Source organism: Anas platyrhynchos, chromosome 13 (genome assembly GCF_047663525.1).
Source record: "Anas platyrhynchos isolate ZD024472 breed Pekin duck chromosome 13, IASCAAS_PekinDuck_T2T, whole genome shotgun sequence".
In the NCBI taxonomy this organism is placed as follows: domain Eukaryota; kingdom Metazoa; phylum Chordata; class Aves; order Anseriformes; family Anatidae; genus Anas; species Anas platyrhynchos.
The window spans coordinates 478,867-496,293 of record NC_092599.1 but is presented as its reverse complement, the minus strand read 5'-3'; the positions used below and the strand labels follow the sequence as shown (position 1 = coordinate 496,293).

At 43.4% G+C, this 17,427-nt stretch overlaps 1 protein-coding gene across 29 annotated transcripts in view; it reads right to left on the bottom strand.

Moving 5' to 3' along the window:
• Positions 1-17,427, bottom strand: part of TMCC1 (transmembrane and coiled-coil domain family 1) — a 135,627-nt gene that overhangs the window by 15,229 nt on the left and 102,971 nt on the right. Inside the window, exon 1 of one of the 29 annotated variants that reach the window (XM_013092570.5) lies at positions 14,269-14,304. The exons of 24 other annotated variants lie outside the window; for them this stretch is intronic. In XM_013092570.5, the coding sequence (XP_012948024.3) occupies positions 14,269-14,289 (21 nt within the window). In that variant the 5' untranslated portion in view covers positions 14,290-14,304. 4 more of the 29 variants (XM_072044573.1, XM_013092565.5, XM_027467806.3 and 1 more) reach the window with 4 other exon arrangements.

Genomic DNA, 17,427 nt, shown 5'->3' with positions numbered 1-17,427 from the left:
ACGTAAGACTTGAGCATGATGCGTTTTACGGGCAGGTAGTAAAAGCAGAGGAAAAGGAAAGCAAACTCCCAAACACTTGATGGCCTTGAACAACCAAAAAGTCAAGCACAAAGCAAGACAGAGAACCCAGCTTTGGCAGGCTGACTTCTGGGAAGTTTTGATATGTGGCCAGCGGCTCCATCCGCATCAGAATACAAAGGTAGAGAAGGTAAGTGTGAAAGAGCAAAAGCCACGTACATCAAGTAAGTAGAAAACCCAAAGCATTCTCTGCACCTCATTTATTTATACGAAAGCAAGGAAGTACCGAAACCTGGTGAAACAAAAGATCTACGGAGCGCAGCGCTCAGAGCAGCAACAAGCAGACCTCCCGACCTCTGAACACACGCCCTGCTTCGCGTTCCCCGGCCCGCAGCTCATGCTGCTGGCGATGCGGTGCCTCGGAGCAGAAGGAAAACGCGACGGAGGCGCGGGGCGCTGCTTCCCCGCGAAGGAGGCTCGCCGAGCCACCGGCACAGGCGCCCGAGCCTCGTCCTCCGGCCCGACGCAGCGAGCCGCCCCGCGGCACCTCCCGCCCCCGGCCCGCCCCCGCCGAGCCCCGCGCCCCGGTACCTTGGCCCGGCGGAGCAGCAGCGCCCGCTCCCAGTGCATGGCTCCCGCCGGGCGCCCGCATGGCCCCGCGCGGCCCCGCGCCGCGCCCCACCTGCCCGCCCCGCCCCGCCCCGCCCCGCCCCGGTCCCGGTCCCGGCCCCGGCCCCGGCCCCGGCGGGTGCGGAGCTGTCGCAAGGCCCCGGCGGGAGCCGCCCGCGCCCCTCAGCGCCGGCAGCGAGGCCTCGCCCCTGCCGTTTACCCCTGGGACGCGGTGGGCTGGGAACCTGGCCGCGGGCGTTTCCAGACCACGGCGCTGTCACCTCCTCGTCCCCGCTACTGTCGTGTTGACGGCAGCGTAGTAACGCTTTGAAAGGAAAAGTCTAAAAATGATGCTTAGAACCACCTCTATTCACGTGGAGGGAAAAAAAAGAAAAGCCACCGCCGTTTTAATTAGTTTTAAACCATGCAAAACAAAATAAACATTTTGGCTTTTACAGACACAGCAAACAGCTCTGTAACACGCTGCGTAAACAGGCTGTGATTCACGCGCTACACATCCAGCAAACAAGATTTAATGGTACACATTTCTGCTCCTTGGAACCGGCAGCCTGATTTAAACAATGGACAGCACTGCCAATCACTTAAACAACGACCATTCCATTCATGGCTCACCCACCAAATGCACGATGCATTTCCACATCTGTCTTGTGAACATACACTTCACAAAACAGCAGCAAAATATTAGCGTTAATTGTACCCCTCTGGTTTCTTAGTTTATATTTGTGATTCACCACAACAAGCAGTACCCTGCAGTGGAGGGGCAGCAACTCTGCTGCTGCTGAGCGGGCTGAGCCAGCCTTTCCCTGCAGCTTCGCATGGAGGCTCTGCTATCGCATTGAAAGGAAAGATAAGCTGTATGGAGCACTCGGCTGATTTATTTTCTAGGGGAGTTTGGGTACTGGAAACCACAGAATATCAGCTTTCAAGTCTGTAGCAACTGCAGAAATATCAACCACTCTCTCAAACAGGTTTATTTGTAGAAACCCACGATCTCGAGACAGATTAGTGGAAGACTAGTGCAGAGGACTTACGCTAAATCAGTGGGACTAACAATACGTGGCATTAGTACTGTACAGAGAGTACTCGGTCTCTGAGATGTACGGACACAATTGGTAAAATACCTTCTTGGAATTTGCAATTTCATCCACATTTTCATAGGACTGTCACTGATCCAATTTCTTCATATGGCCCAGAAGTAAACAAAGATCCTGCGCACACCAGGCACGCCTGACCTAGACAGTGGTGGCCACCAGTTCCCTGAGGCATAAAGTGCTTAGCTCCTTCTCAACAGATCCTTTACGATCAGCAGACACAGCTCTATTTACTGCTTTTCCAACTTGCCATAATCTGCAAAGCAGCACAGTGTAGACTCTTTCCTATTCTGTACACCAACACAATCTTATTATTCCTCTAAATTGCTTTACAAAAACAAGCTGGCTTCTCAAAAAATAATAAAAAAGCAACAAACAAACAAAAACCCCTACCAACCCATTTGTAAAGATTTGTAAATATTAAGATCATGTCAATATCAAGAAGGAAAGATTAATATTAATATGAAATATCGAGAAGTAAATATTAGTATAAATGGCAGATAAAAAAAAGAAAAAAAAAAAAAAACACAAACTTAATGCTTTTTTTTTTTTTTTTTTTTTTTTTTCCCCCAGAAAGTAACTTGAGATAACATTTCATAACTAAATACTTTTGAACCTGGCAGTGGTAAAGGTGGGTGCGAGTTGGTCTGATCCAGTGTCCCAGAACCACACCGGGCTATGAGCTCACCCACAGCACAGATGTGCTACAAGCTGAAACTGGCACATTTCAGTGTTGTAGAACGAAATGGAACTTCAACATTACTTTGCAGTAACGAGTTTCTATTGACTTAATTCGCTGCAATTTGGGTCTAAATAGCATGTGTGGGTAATTATAAATTAAACTACCAGTACACTCTTCTTTCAGACAAGAGTTCTTTGAGAGGAAAAAATCCACAGAAAGTTTCTCTTTCCCCCCTTTAAAGGCAGTTACTTCAGCGTATATTCTCAGGTTATTTTCCTATACCTGTGACAGAAAATAATCCGGAATAGCTGTAATACAGTACACCATCTTGGGTTAATTATTTCAGAATTACCATTTGTGTGGACATTACTCTGGACTGATACAAAGGGTTTCTTCCAATTAAAAAGCAAATGACTGTACAAAGTGCTATTCTGGGGCAGAACAGAGATAAGTACCTTCACTGTATCGACAGTGCTTTAGAAAGGGAAGACTCAGCACAAAGCGGGCCCCGCAGAACACCGGGAAATGCTGGTGACATGTTATTGATTTAAGATGACTGGCAATCTGTCCTGAAAAGATGCTGGTAAATGAAGTATTTTAATGGTAAATGTTTGTATAAAAATAGGCATTACAATTCAGTTTGAAAATCTGCCTTGCAATACAATTTTGCAGTATATTGAGTCAGTCTAAACCGAGTGGACCTGCATGACCACCCAACCAGGAGGTAACTGAAAACTGCTTTGGCATTATGCCATCGATCAAATGAAGTCACATGAGGACTTTCCTTCTTGCTCCTCCTCAAGATCTTATCAAATTCCTAGCACTTTTGAAGCTATCGTGCCTTCCCTTCTATAAAAGCTTTTCTATCTGTTTTGCAATAATAGGCAGTCCATACACAACCTACGATTCTGCCTCTTTTGGCTTTTCTGAAGATGAAATGTGTTCATTTTAAGGTGTTTCACCCTTCTGTAGAAAGTACTTCAGTAAATTTACAAAGTCTGTTTTTTGGTGTTTTTTTTTTTTTTCTTCTCTCTTCTTGTTTTAAAACACGCACAGCAGCTGGCTTAAACAAATAGTAGCAGAATTCAGAACAAGCCTACTTTAAGGAGATTGCTCCGCTCCCGTTTCCTTCCATATTTGGAGCTTTAAAAATGTAACTGCAAAGCGTCATGCTACTTGGAATAAAAATATATAGGGCAAGGTGAGAAAGGTGAACTGAGAACAACAACAGAAATGAGCAGCCCTGGAAGGAAACTGAGTGATTTCTTGGGTGCCTGGATTAGTCATATTTCCCAGTGACTGAGCACTCTCAATGGTATAGAAGACTAATCACTAAAAAATTCAGGTGGCGTTTTTTTTTTTTCCACCTCACTGCACTGAAGGCAGTACAGTGCCTTCATCAGAAGAATTTAGGAGACTCACAGAAAGTAGTAAGCTTTAGATTTCCTGTTTCAAAACAGTCCTCGTTAACAGACTCGTCAGCGCAGGGCTGACAAAGACGTGTGTGCTGTAGGTGCAGACAAACTGGCTGCTCCCTGGGACGCAGCAGACAGGACGGGATGACTCGGGCGAACCTCTCCACGTCAGGTGGACGGACAGTCACCCGCCGTGGGCATGAAGCAGCGTGGACTCCAGTGATGGATGCAAGACAGTTAGCTCATTAGGAAATATGACCTGTAATTAACACCTTATGGGAATAAAAATTAGAGGGGAGAAAGAAAGAATGTCTTTCATGTTTGACTGTGTCTGCGGATTTACCACACCATACAGACATATGCCTGTACTACAACCCCTCCAGCCCCAGCTTGGCCCCGTCCCAGTGGGAGGCTGAGATCCGGCTGCAGAGAGCACGTGGAGCCCAAGACCCTTCGTGGCCTGGGCCTGTGGGTGCCAGGAGGGTTGCGTGGAGTCGCACCTTTGAACTGAGATGCCGAGTGAGATCCAGATTGCTTGTTCTTTGAACCCCCAGAACACGCTCTATATTTATTAAACTCTGAAATGCTTGAAATAGATAATTCCTTTTGATGCCTCTCAAGTCTCCTTGCACTTTCAGTTGGATGTAGAATTATTTACTTCCTACCCTGATCTGCAGTGGCTCTGAACACCAACCTGAAACGTTATTTTAAGGCACCTTTATGTGAAATTTTCAGTGCCAAAAAAGTGAGCTTTGGGGGGAAAAAGAATACACAAAAGCTAATGCAGATAAACAAAACAGTGAAAACTAACAGTTATTGAGACCTCTGGAGAACAGCAACAAACAAACACAAAAAATATTGGATTTTGGAATTGGATACTCGAGTGTTAAAACTGATCCGGTTTCCTATTCAAACATACGGTCCTGTTTTGCAAAGAATTATTTTAGATGTCCCTAAGAGAGGTTTTATACCACCAGACTTCACTTTTTTGTTGCTAACTGTAATGAATTTTTAAAAAGACTTCATCAGAGGGAACAGATATTTTGTGATACCATTCTTGTAAGCCTGGCAGAACTACTCACAAAAATGCTAAAATACAGTTCTAAAAATAATTCAAGATACCAGATACAAAACAGTGAAACCGATCTCAGACAGCTATGACCAAATGGGTAAGCCATTTCATCATCATTTTAAAGTAACATTAAAGTAAGCTTATAAAGAAGAAGCACTTACGACTGATTTTCAGCTACACCAAAAGACACAAGAGGCAGGAAGGCACTTTTTTTTTTTTTTAATAAACAACTTTTTCAGAAAGTCACAAGTCTGTGATCCCATGGCAGCCACTTTGGCTGTGGTCCCATATCAACAGGGCAGAATTACCATTTGTTACTCAGGGAGGATGTTTTCCCGTCCACTTGGCCCAGCTGGGTCAGAGGTACACGTGCAGTGTTCCACAGGTACTGCTGTACTGCGTTCTGTACTACAGTTGTCCATGGTGTGCTGCTGCTGAGAAACCAAATGCCAGGGAAAACGAGTTCCTTTTACTTCCTACTTTGCTCTAAAACATCGCTGGTGAATGGACCTTAGTAAATTCTCACATTTCCAATGGGCTTATTGCTGTATGTGTCAATGTGGGATACTGTATAATATTTTCCTTTCTAAAAGCAAACAGATGGCAAACTGCACTACGCGTAAGGTTTAGAAAAACTCTATCTTGATAATGTTCAGGATCAAGTCGCTTCAGAGTCAAGAAATTCTGTGAGCAGGAAGGTATCTGTATGAAAGGGGCTTGAGATTACTTAAAATAAATGATTCTCAAATTTAGTTTTATCTTTCTTGTTTCCATCCAACATGTTTTTGGTAACATCTCTTATTTTGAGGAGTCAAAGGTGGCTTTTATTGCTTTAACACAGGGGTGACAGACAGTAGAAGACAACCATCTTCTGTTCAATAAACTGTGTGTCACATGAAGTAGAATAAAGTTTTTGGCTGCTGCTGCAGTTTCCACCAAAGTAGTAATATACCCCAAATTCACATCAGTTCCAGGAGTCCTGCACTTCAAGGAGAGATGTGTTTTTAAGAGGTATGAAACTGACAGTCTGGCAAACTATGGCTGTAGAAAAAACCACAGCTCTTGATAACAGGATAGAGGTGTTAACCTCAGTTTATGATAATGACACTGTAATTTCTCATTTGGCCCTGTGTTCCTCATTTCCCTACACGGCAGTTTTGTACATTGTGAAAAATGACCTCCATTAGGCCCCAAACGTTTATATATCTGCATTAAATCATCTAAATGTACATTTTTATAAAGCCATGCATAGAATCACTGTGAGGTACAGTGAAGAAGCATTTAAACAACATGAATTACTATGAGGTACCTTCCACACATTCAGTTAAGTGTAATTTACAGCCAGGTATCACCTTCCTGCATAAAACCTGTAGCATAATTCTTTAAACAATATTTGAGTCAAGGTGGCATCAGCTCTACTGTCAGGTGAGTACACCGTGTATGATGCCCCTACTGGATCCAGTGAAGACAAATCATACTGCAAAATCTATTGGGGGTCCTGAATTAAAAAAAAATACTGGAAATTACTCTGTCTGACCTACTTTGGTATTGTAATAAGTAATTTATGACCTATGGTTGAGACAGCTTTTTTCTAATGTGTTGCTTCTGATAGGATGTTACAAAACCACAGACAGGCCGAGGTTGGAGGGGCCTCTGGAGGTCTTCTTATTCAAGCTCCCTGCTCAAACTGGACCACCTAAAACAGGCTTCCCAGCACCATGTCCAGACAGCTTTTGAATATCTCCCAGGATGTAGATGGCACAACCATGTAGTATACTTGTGGATATGTTTATAAAGACAAAAAACTTGGGCCTGCAACCTTTTTACTCTGTCTACTGCAACACTGCCACACGTTTGATACTATCAACTCTCTGGCTCACTATTTGTTGCAAGTTGCATGTTTATATCATTGCAAATCCTGTGTCCAGGATGTCTTTTGATCCAGATGGAACAGCAGGCGTAAGGGAAAAGATTTCTGTTCATTCACCTCTAGACTAAATACAGGCAGAAGATCCAAATAATGCTGTACCGAACCACCCCTAGAAGCACAACAGCTCCCTCCCGTGTGAACGCACAGAAGAGTGAGTTATACCTTCCACCTTCCCCAGCAAGTGCCCAGTGCACATACATGCTCGTGCACTACTTAACACCTGCCTTGGCTTTACTGCCAACATGAATACAAAAGGAAAACAAAGGAAAACAGGTCCAGCATGATTCCTCATGACACACGGTGCAGTTACTCTGCAAAAATTTATAGGCTGATTCCATCTTCAGAAACTGTAGCAACTTCATATTTTAAGAGGCCTCCCTCTACTTACCCACTGAAACTGCTGGTCATTGCCAGGAACTGTTTTGAGCAGTCCTTACTACACTCCAAAATCAAAATCAAAACCAGAACTGGCTAAGGAAAGCATATGAACAGATGGACAGCTCAAAGACGTCTGTGTGTTTTTCATACTACAGTCCACTGGTTAGAGTATAATTAGGATTTCTAAAAGACATAAACAATCTTTGCCTGTGGGCAATTAACCCTCAAAATGATAGGAAGACTGGCCTGGTTACAACAACGACAAAAAACACCATGAGAAAGCAAAAACGGCAAATGACTGAAAAAGTACAATAAAAATTCCCATACAATCCCTTTGTCTGCCTAAGATAACAACTAGAGCAAGGAACCAACACTGGTAACACCAAAAGGAAATGTCTTTATACCTTACTCACAGCAGTTAAACAATGATGAGCGATGATTAGTAAAACAGTTGCACTCACATGTCACATCTGCCAACCCAGAGGAATGCATGTGGTTCTCAGCATTCCTGTGTGCCCAGCGTGTCCTCACGCTCTAGAAAGGGGAAGAGACGGCAGGTACCTAACCAGGGAGAGAAAGGCTAGACAGCAGCCTCAAGAGAACAACATTTCACAATAATCTCGAGAGACCTGTATGTGATTTAGTGTTCCCTTTCTTTGGTGACAGTGCCAAGGTAAGCAGTTCCTTGCCTAACTTTGTGCTGGCATGAGCAGGGGATGGGAAGGACAACAACTTGTGGGGCTGAGTGGTGGGCCAGACTGGGGTCTGACCTGCACTAGGCCTAACCCAGCCAGAAGGACCTAGGAGATGTTTTGCTCTTGGTAAGCTCGCACGCCTGGCTCACCGCAAGGCTATCAGCAGGTCTGCAGGACCACCACTAGAAGGAAGAAGTGGCCAGGGATTGCCTCAGTTGGTGCTATTGCTGCAAGAAACTTACATCAAGCTATGGCCTGAGGTATGCATCTGGAAAGGACAGCTGCCGTGTGACTCTCCTATGGCCTTGCCACTTAATTCAATGTGAAATGGAGATATGATTTCATATGCTGTTTTGAAGGACAGAGTTTGGCGAAAAAGCAAGCAGCTGTATTCTCCTCATCTCTGTCGACTGCAGAAATTTCCCCAAAGAGACCAGCATTTCAGCTCAGCAGCTGGTGGGGTCAGGGGGGACTGTGGAAGATGGCTGCTACCACAGCAGATCTGACTTGCTCTACGAGAAAGAATTGCACGGGGCGCCGATCACCAGTAGCTTAACTCATTCCACAGCAAAGCTGCAGGAAAATCTGTACCAGGACAATACAATCCCTGCGCATGGGTGTTCCCTGCACAGCATTTCCAGCACAGCAGAGCTGGCCAGGCCCTACGTCATCCCACTTTTTGGATAACTTACTCACTGGTTATGAGGTACCTGATGCTACAAAATTGACCTGCACCTCTCCCAGCTGAGGTAACGCACACAAAACCATGCCTGCTGACCTGGTGGGAGTGGTGGGCAGAGGCAAGGGGCATTACGCAGAGAGGATGAAGACACAGCACCAGGCACCAACTGTGCCCTCGAGCATTTGCACCCTAAAGACAGAAGGGAACACGACAACAGCATAACGTGACCCCAGAGATAACATCTATGGCTCCTTCGGTTCTTTTTAAAATCCAGTTGATATCAAAGTCCTTACCTTCTTGACCTTGAACTTTAAAAATTTTGAGCAGAGACATTTTTGAATGCAAAAGAGTACTGAATTGGACCACAAAGCATTAATGTCTTTCCAAAGCTACAGAGAAGTCAAGAAGTCAGTCAGAAGTTCTAGCTGAATAAACAGGACAGCGATGATGACATTATGGATAAGACGAGTCCAACAGAATGAATAAAACAATATGAATAGAAAAATAGGAAGGAACTGAATAATACATAAGGCTTGCAGGAACTTGATTTTTGAGGCAAAAGAGGATGACAGTAAAATACGGCTAAAATAATATTCATGGATGTTTATTTTAGCAGCTGCAAATTTTTAATCAAGACGGGCCTGCCAATCAGGCCAGAAGTTACAATAATAAGGATAGGAAATGAGGTAAAGCTGAACAAAAGTTAAGTATAGGGATTGGGAGGAAAGGGCAGATTTGGAAACAAGCTTACACAAGATTTCATCAGAAAATAACTATGTAATATGACCTTTTTGCTTATTTGTTTGGGGCTTTTTTTTTATCTTTTAAAATTTATTCTATTTTCCCCAGTATGTTCAAATCACATCTCATTAACTTACAGACAAAACTATTATTAACACTTCCCAGAGAGTACAGTTTATTTTCCTCATGCTTCAAGCTGCTATTTGATAAATGCAGATTATCACTGCATCTCACATATTCATTAGTGAAGAAAAGAGTTTAATTTTTCAGATTGCAAGTTAAATTTGTCTTGTAAAGCAACTGAGCAAAACAGGTCTGGAATCTGGGAGAACAAACATCTCTGTGATCATTCGGTACAGAATGACCACACATGAGAGAACAAGGATTTCCCCCTTCTCAGGAGATTTTTTCTTGTGAAAGTTAGCACGCAAATCATTGCTAAGTCTTTAGTTTAAATAGCTCACGTTCCTGAGCACAACCATGCTTCTGCACTTCACTTGTTTTTATTTATTTTTCAATTGTGATATTTTCTGCAAGTACAACACAGAGTGTGACTGTAACCAAAGTCCATCCTGGGAGCAATGTTTCAAAGTTGAATCTATTAACAGCTTACGCTAAAAGATAAACATTTTACAACATCAAGATTTGTATTTCCTGTGTATTTCTTTGTCACTCTTATATACAATTTCTTGACATACTGTTCCCTTATTTAAAGCTTTTCTAATGTAACATACACATAGCACATCTGCAAATACTACATTTGCTAGAGAGCTGTGCAATAGTTGGCCTCAAACACATCTTCCCTGCTCAAATGTAGCTTGCTGTTTAGTTCTAAGCACTGCATGGCACTCCTACATTAGCACCAGCTACACCCATGAGACTGAATTCGCAAGGGCAGTCAGTGCAGCACAAGGAATAGACTGGCTGCACACCTGTGACACATGCCTGAGGAAATCTAAAGGAAAATGGCAAACAATGAGACAACACAGAGACTGTTGCACTGAGGGGATGAGTACCCGGGAGAATACGGCAACACGGCAGTTGTCTAGTAATCCATACAAATACTGTATTAACCAAATACTGAAGTCAGTATGCTGCTTTCAGTATTCACGTCAAACCAAGATTCCTGATTTCAAACTCCATCTAGAAACAAGTCTCAGTGCTGACAGCACACGCTACTGGCTGTAGCAGCACCTCCACAACCCAACCTCAAAAGATCCACGAACTACGCTGACAGCAAAACTGCCCACATCTGATTTAGAGAGTAAGAATGCAGCAGCCCATTTTTTTTTTATTTCTTTCTTCAGTCCTCAGGAGGTGATACATTAGGCTGATGTTACACACACGAAGATGCCAAGTACGCAGATCTATCAAACTCGAATGTTGAACACAAATAAAAACCCTTCTTTCTTACTGTTCTCTGTCTTCACTGCTGTCTGAACCACTTAAACTGCGTTTTTAACAGAGCTGTTCCCAAGAGCCACCTGTGTGTCACTTTTGTTATAGAGACTGATGAATTTAGTAAGTAAATATCTAGTATAGGAGATCCAGATCTTCCCAGAGGAATATAATGAGTCTATTAAACAAATGTGATTAGACACAGAAGCTTCAAACACAACAGTAACACTATGCAATTTCTCTACCAGGTCTTCTGCCGACGATAAACCCTAGGCCCATGTCGATCTACAGCAAAAGCAAAATGTCCGGATCCTCTATTTCTTTTTTCTCTAAACATTGGAGGCACAATGCACAAGGGAGCTAATTGCAACAACTTGAAAAGAAATATCTTCTATTTTGCATTGGAGATCAGAGCCTCAAAGCCCTTACTGTCTCTCTACAGTATTGAATAAATGTGGGGGGAAATAAAGCTTACTGTTAACTCGGGCTTGTGAAACAGCAATGCCGAGCTAGGTTGCTAACTGAGACCAAAGAAAACTACTTACTCATTTCTGAAGGTCACCGACTCCATGGGAAGCTATATGCTCTTGTTTTTTTTTCCACCTGAAGTAAATCATGATTCTGCAGTTTGCTTACTACTTCCTGAAAATACATTTTGCATACTTAAAACAGCAAAACAAGCCGTTGCATTTTAAAAGCTACTGGTTCAGACATCTCTCACTGGGCTGCATTTACTAGCCTTTTCTTTCATCATTCATTACATTATACCACCAAACCCCAGAACAGCAAAAAAACAAAACAAAACAAAACAAAAAAAAACAAAGACAGAAAACCCCCAAAACCAACGACACATTTGATCTTCTTTATAGATTTGTAATACTCGCTCAGACAGGAGCCTTTTTCATACTTCCCAGCTTCTGAAGTGAAGACAAGCTATATAAAAACAACCACAGAACACAACAGCAGTGCCTAGAGGAAAACACAGCGTTTCCAAGACTAATGCTACAAAATGAGGTCAAGCTCTACCCAAGATCTAAATAAAACAGCCAAGTAAGATAACTAACGCCATCCTAGCGATGCTCCACGAGCCTCTCACCTTCACGGGCTCACAGAAGTCCCTTTCACAGCATACGCAGGTACAGCAGCACCACATCAACATCACCGCATGGCCAGCTGCAGCCCTCGCCCCAGCGCTGGGCGCTGCCCTGCAGCCGCCTGCACCACGCCATGCATCTCAGACGGGCAGAGCGCTGCTGCCAAAACGAGCATCGCTGTGTGCACAGCGCTCCTGTGCTGCCGATGCAAATCGAGTTACGCTCAGAGCTCACTGCCAGCTATGCACCTCTCCTTCAGATGGAGTGTTTGCTTTAGATGCAAAAAAAGGCTGGGACTGCTGGATTTAAAGCTACAGAGCTTTCCATTCCATGTCCAACACATGACATTTTTTTTAAAAGAACTGCACATTTGAGCCAAAAAAATTGGACAGGATAACAGAAAGACAAATTCATAGAAAATTAATAGAATCAAGATGACATATGTGTTCCTCTGAAGACACAAAGCAGTGCACTTCATAGCAAGATTCAAGCAGAATCAAAAATAGAGATTCAAAGATGCACAGCAAGACATAAGTCCAGCTATAAAGTATACGCTCTATTTATATCACCATTGAAACACTACTCTTTAAAAATCACTAAATAAAAATTTCAGAGGATTAGTGTGATGTCCTGTGAGGCAGAAACTCTAATTAGAAAGCAATTGTCATGCAAGGACTCAAGCACAAAACTGTGCCAGCAACAGTATTTTAACGTGTCTTGCTGTCTTTAAAAGATATAAAGCAAAAGTACATCACCCTGTGACCACCTGACGCATGGGCAGGCACTCTAATCCAGAGCACCATCTGCCAGCAAGCCCTGCTCCCTCAGACATTTAAAGAGAACCATTCTCACCTTGTGGCTTCTTTTCCCCTTGCTCTTCTCTGCTGTCTCACTGATATTTCCCGTTTGTAGCAAATATTACTAACCTAGGATAGAAATAGATGATCCCAAAGCTAAGTTGCGTACAATGCATGTATAAGCTTGAGATCTTCAGATTAATCCAGAATATCTCCCTGCACGATGTTTCCAAGGCTAAAATACTGAGAGCCAACAAAACCAGAATGAACATGGACTTTTAGAAGCTTCCTGCTGCCTCAGACATGTAGCATGTTTGCAGCCAGCATGGAAGCAGGATACAGTTTTCCTTTTTGTCTGTCCCTTTGACTCTTAAAGGTGCTAAAAGGCATCTAAGTGTTTGGGTTTGATGGTGTTTTTTTTTTTTTTTTTTTTTTAATAATAATAATTCTATTAACTTGCAGCTGCAACACACCGTTACAACATAAACTGCCGCAAAGCCATTCCCTCTTCTGCATGTCTGCACACTAGGTAAAGACATCCCAAGAAACTAAAGTATAATAACCAAAGCAGAAGCATATGCTGAACATGAATGAAAGTGAAACTGACATAATTTATCATATTACCATATATTCAAAACTGCAACGTACTGCCATAAAAATGTTTGGGAAAAAAAAACAACACAGAAATAACTCTGGATGTTTTAAAGGAAAGTTAATAGAGCTGACATTTATATTTCTATACAGGAATTCTCCATCAGTAAGGTCTAAATAGGTAGGTGGTGTCTATAAACTGATTCACCTTATACAAATATTATATTGAGACTCTGATCACAAGAGCACTGCTCTTTTTTTTAGAGCACATAATTCAATCTAGCAAAGCTGTTGTAAAGAAAGCTTTTCATAAAATAAGTTTGTGCTACTTACCTGCACCAGATGAAGATCCCACCCTACATTTGCAAAACCTTTGACATCAACAAGCTGCCCAGGGGACATAGAGGAGTTTTACAACACCGTGTTCTAGCCTGCCAGATAACTCCTGACATGGCTAGCTGCACTCCAGAGCAGACAGAAGAAAGAACCAGACCAAAAGGCACCCACCCTGTTGCAAGAGTCTAGTGAGAAATCTCAGCTAAAAAGCTTGTCCAGGCTAAATACAGAAACTAAAACAATTTCTGCACTTGCGTGAGCTTTTCAGCACACGCAGTATATTTTGAACCTCAGTCTACATGACAAGAAATTAAGAGGCATGATTCCCTTGTCCAAGGGGATGCCACATGGCAGATCTCACTCTAGAGAAACAACATCTATACCAAGAAACCTTCAGATTTCTAAGACCTTTTATTTATTAATAATAGTGGATCCCACCTAAGAAAAGTGAAAGGGAAGGGAGGTGAAACTCCTTGTGCACAAAGAACATAATTAGCCTTATTTAGGAAGCAATTTATGTTGGTTAAAACCTAGCTTTATTCACGGGAATTCTATTGCTATTCAGACAGATCATTTTACCACATAAAACAACAAACAAATCCAGGAAAATACAGGCAAATGTGCTCATTATTTTACTTGAGATGATCAGACAGCCTTCACAAATTTTGCAGAGCAATAAAAGCAACAACAAAAACAAAGAAAAAAACCCACAACCTACCAGGCTGAATATCACCTCCATTAAGAGCAATCAGCTTCATTTCTCAGAGGAACGCATGCTTTCTTATTAATATTTGTTACACTCCCAAAACGTGGCTATGGTGCATTGATGCTCCGTGATGTTTAAAGTGGACTTCTATACTCACAGAAAAATAGAAACATCAGAGAAGCGCTCCAAAAGCTATTCTTCCATGTACACAGCACTCAGAGCACTCAGGCTGTGTGCAAGCCTCACTGCTGCAATGGTTCCTGTGAGGCTTCCCTAGTGCCGGCCACGCTGAGTGCCGGGGCTCGGCTCTCCACACGCCTTGCACAGCAGATGACGACTCAGAGCAGAAACCAGATGGCCCGACAAAGCCCTTCCGCAGCGTGGGGCCACAAACGCTCCCACTGTCCAAGATGAGAAGAGAAAAAGACTCAGAGCTCAAGAGACAGCAGGGAGAACTGCCAGAGGGGGCGTCCCCTGGGGTGGAAGGCGATGGAGGGTCTGAGCACCCAGGCTCGCCTGCAGGTCTTCGCTGCTCTGGGCGCTCACCCCACACACGTCCTCCAGGCCTCCGATGGCGAGTCCTTCCTAACTGTGCTGGCAGCAAAGGGGGGGCAACGAAGGGTAGCCCATTTGCTTTCTACAGCATTTCTTTCCTGAAGTTACTTGGTAAAACTGGAGGGAGGAGGGGCAGAAAAAGAAAAAAAAAGAAAAAATGCACATGAGCTTTGATGCGGCTTAAAAACTCCTGGAGATTAGGGGGTCATACGACCCTTGTAACAAGATGAGGACTCTTTCCAAGACTGCTTGAAACCAAGAATATTAGGGAAGAAATAACATGGAAGCTAGCTCTATCTGGTGAAATGTGAATGTTGCAAATATTAAATAATATAAAATATGAAGTAAGAGGGCGAGAAACTGGAAGAAAATTTAAAAAACAATTGGCAACCATACCCTTCCTGTGCTGTTCCCTGAGCTGGTGCTCAGGCTGTGAAGAAAAGGTGACCTCCACTCCCTCCTCCTAATCTGGAGTATTTCATAACCTCCACTCCCTCCTCCTAAACTAGAGTATTTCATATATGTGAAATATCTGTGAACACCTGAGGTGCCCATCTAAGTGGTAAGAAAGTGAGCTTTAGCAAGCTCCTCACAGCAAGAACTTAAGAGCACGTTATACCAGTAAAATTGGGAAAACGAGGTCACAAGTAGCAGTTACAGGGGGGAAGAATCTTAAAAAGAGCATAGGAGCCTACAGAGGCAGAATACAATTAGCAGAAAAAAACTAGGCCAGCACCCTAGGAGGACATCCCTAATGTGGCTCCGAGTCCTCAGCAGACACAAACAGCGGGGAACTCAGCATAGTCTCACTGCAAAAACTGCACCAGGCGCTGTGGGGGCACAGCACAGCCAGGCAGATGTGTGGCCACGCACCTGCTGCCCTTCTCCTCCACCTTCCTGCTGCGCAGGAGGGCTCAGGAGCTGCTTATCTGGTGAGACTTCCTGGAACTGCACAAACGCTCCTGCTGCAGGCCACAGATAACCAAAACGTCAGGGGCAGGGGAAAAACAGGATTAACCCGCTCAGGGCTGAAACCAAATATTTCAGAAGATGCAGCTGAATGCCAGTGCTGCAGATGCATCAGGTGTGCTGAGTAGTACTTCACATTACTCCAGGCCCACAGTACTGTGGGCAAGTTTAAGAGAAAAATCAGATTCACAATTTGCTAATTTATTACACGATTTATCTTTGCACTATCAGCCTTGAGTCACTGCTGTCTGTAAAGCTTTATGGTTTGGATTACTAAACTTCATTGCTCACCTCTGAGGCCACTGCATATAAACACCCTGGAATACGAGGTCCAACTGACACGTGGCATGAGGCAAGTGGGAAAAGAAAGCACATGCTCAAAACCTGCTTGCTACTGCTGAAACCATATCCTTATCAGAGCTTAACCTGGTACGGCCTTCATCTGCAGGAGAAAGGAGATTACTCCATTTAATACTGAGTTACATAAAATCAAAGAGAAACGGTTGGAGAAATAGAGAGTGGGCTCTGCATTCAGCAACTGCAAATCAGAAGCCTCAGCAACCATGGCAAAGTAAATGTATAGTTGTATTTTTCTATTTTTGAAATCCAGTACTGAAACTAGTCATCAATCTAAATCCTATTTTTGGAGTATTTGTTCAGACACAGGCTTTATACTTGCATTGACCCTACTTCTTAATGATTCAGGAAGGGCTACTAAGAGGCCAACCTAGCACTGCACACAGAACATCAATAAAAGTAGAATGAGTTGGGGTATCAGCTCCCTTCACACTTCCTGGGTACATACAAGGCTCATGAGATCCAGATCTGCTTTGAGCCTCCTGAGTCAGGCTCTCCACAGGAAGGATGACAGGTAAGGGGAGGAAAAATTACAAGGCAGTGAAGTGGAGTTGGTATCAGCACATCAAATTACACACATTACACTGGATTTCTGGAGACAGCAGATGACCAAGTTACAGATGAAAAAATTTCAGACTCCACCTTCTCTGATGCCCAAGTAATTTCATCTCTGCTGCATTCAATGCAGACGAACTGATCACAAACATTGTGGTTAGAAGTCTTTCAGTTCCATACATAGACACAAGAGCGGGGCAAACACACTCCTGCAAAACTGCATGACTAAGACAGATTTGATTAAAGATGGGGCTAGACTACTAGAAATTCAACTTCCAGGTATGTAAGCACTGCTATGATACAACTTCTGTCTGTATGCATCTGGAAATGTTTCACAGTTCAAAGTATAATCATAAAGAGGGAGAACTGAGTTGTGTTAGGGAAAAAAATCCACCCCTGACTGGTCTCAAAAGAGGCACTTTAATAGGCATAAAGCTCACAAATTCTGAATTTTAATTAGGAAAAGCCAGCTGAAGAACCTGCTTCTGTCACTCCCAACAGCTTCAAGACCATAACTTTGGAGAATCTCTGCTAAATGCGAGCATTGGGCAGCTGTTCACACATGGATGATGCAGCTTCAGCCCCCCCAGCAAGGAAAGAGGAGCCACACAATTGCCTGGCACATGGGAGCATGCAGCGTGGTGCTTGGGAAGGGCTGCAGAGGCCAGGCCACCATTGGTGACCCCCAGCAGGCAGAGACAAACCCAGAGGCGTGTGCGGAAAGCAGGGGGGCGT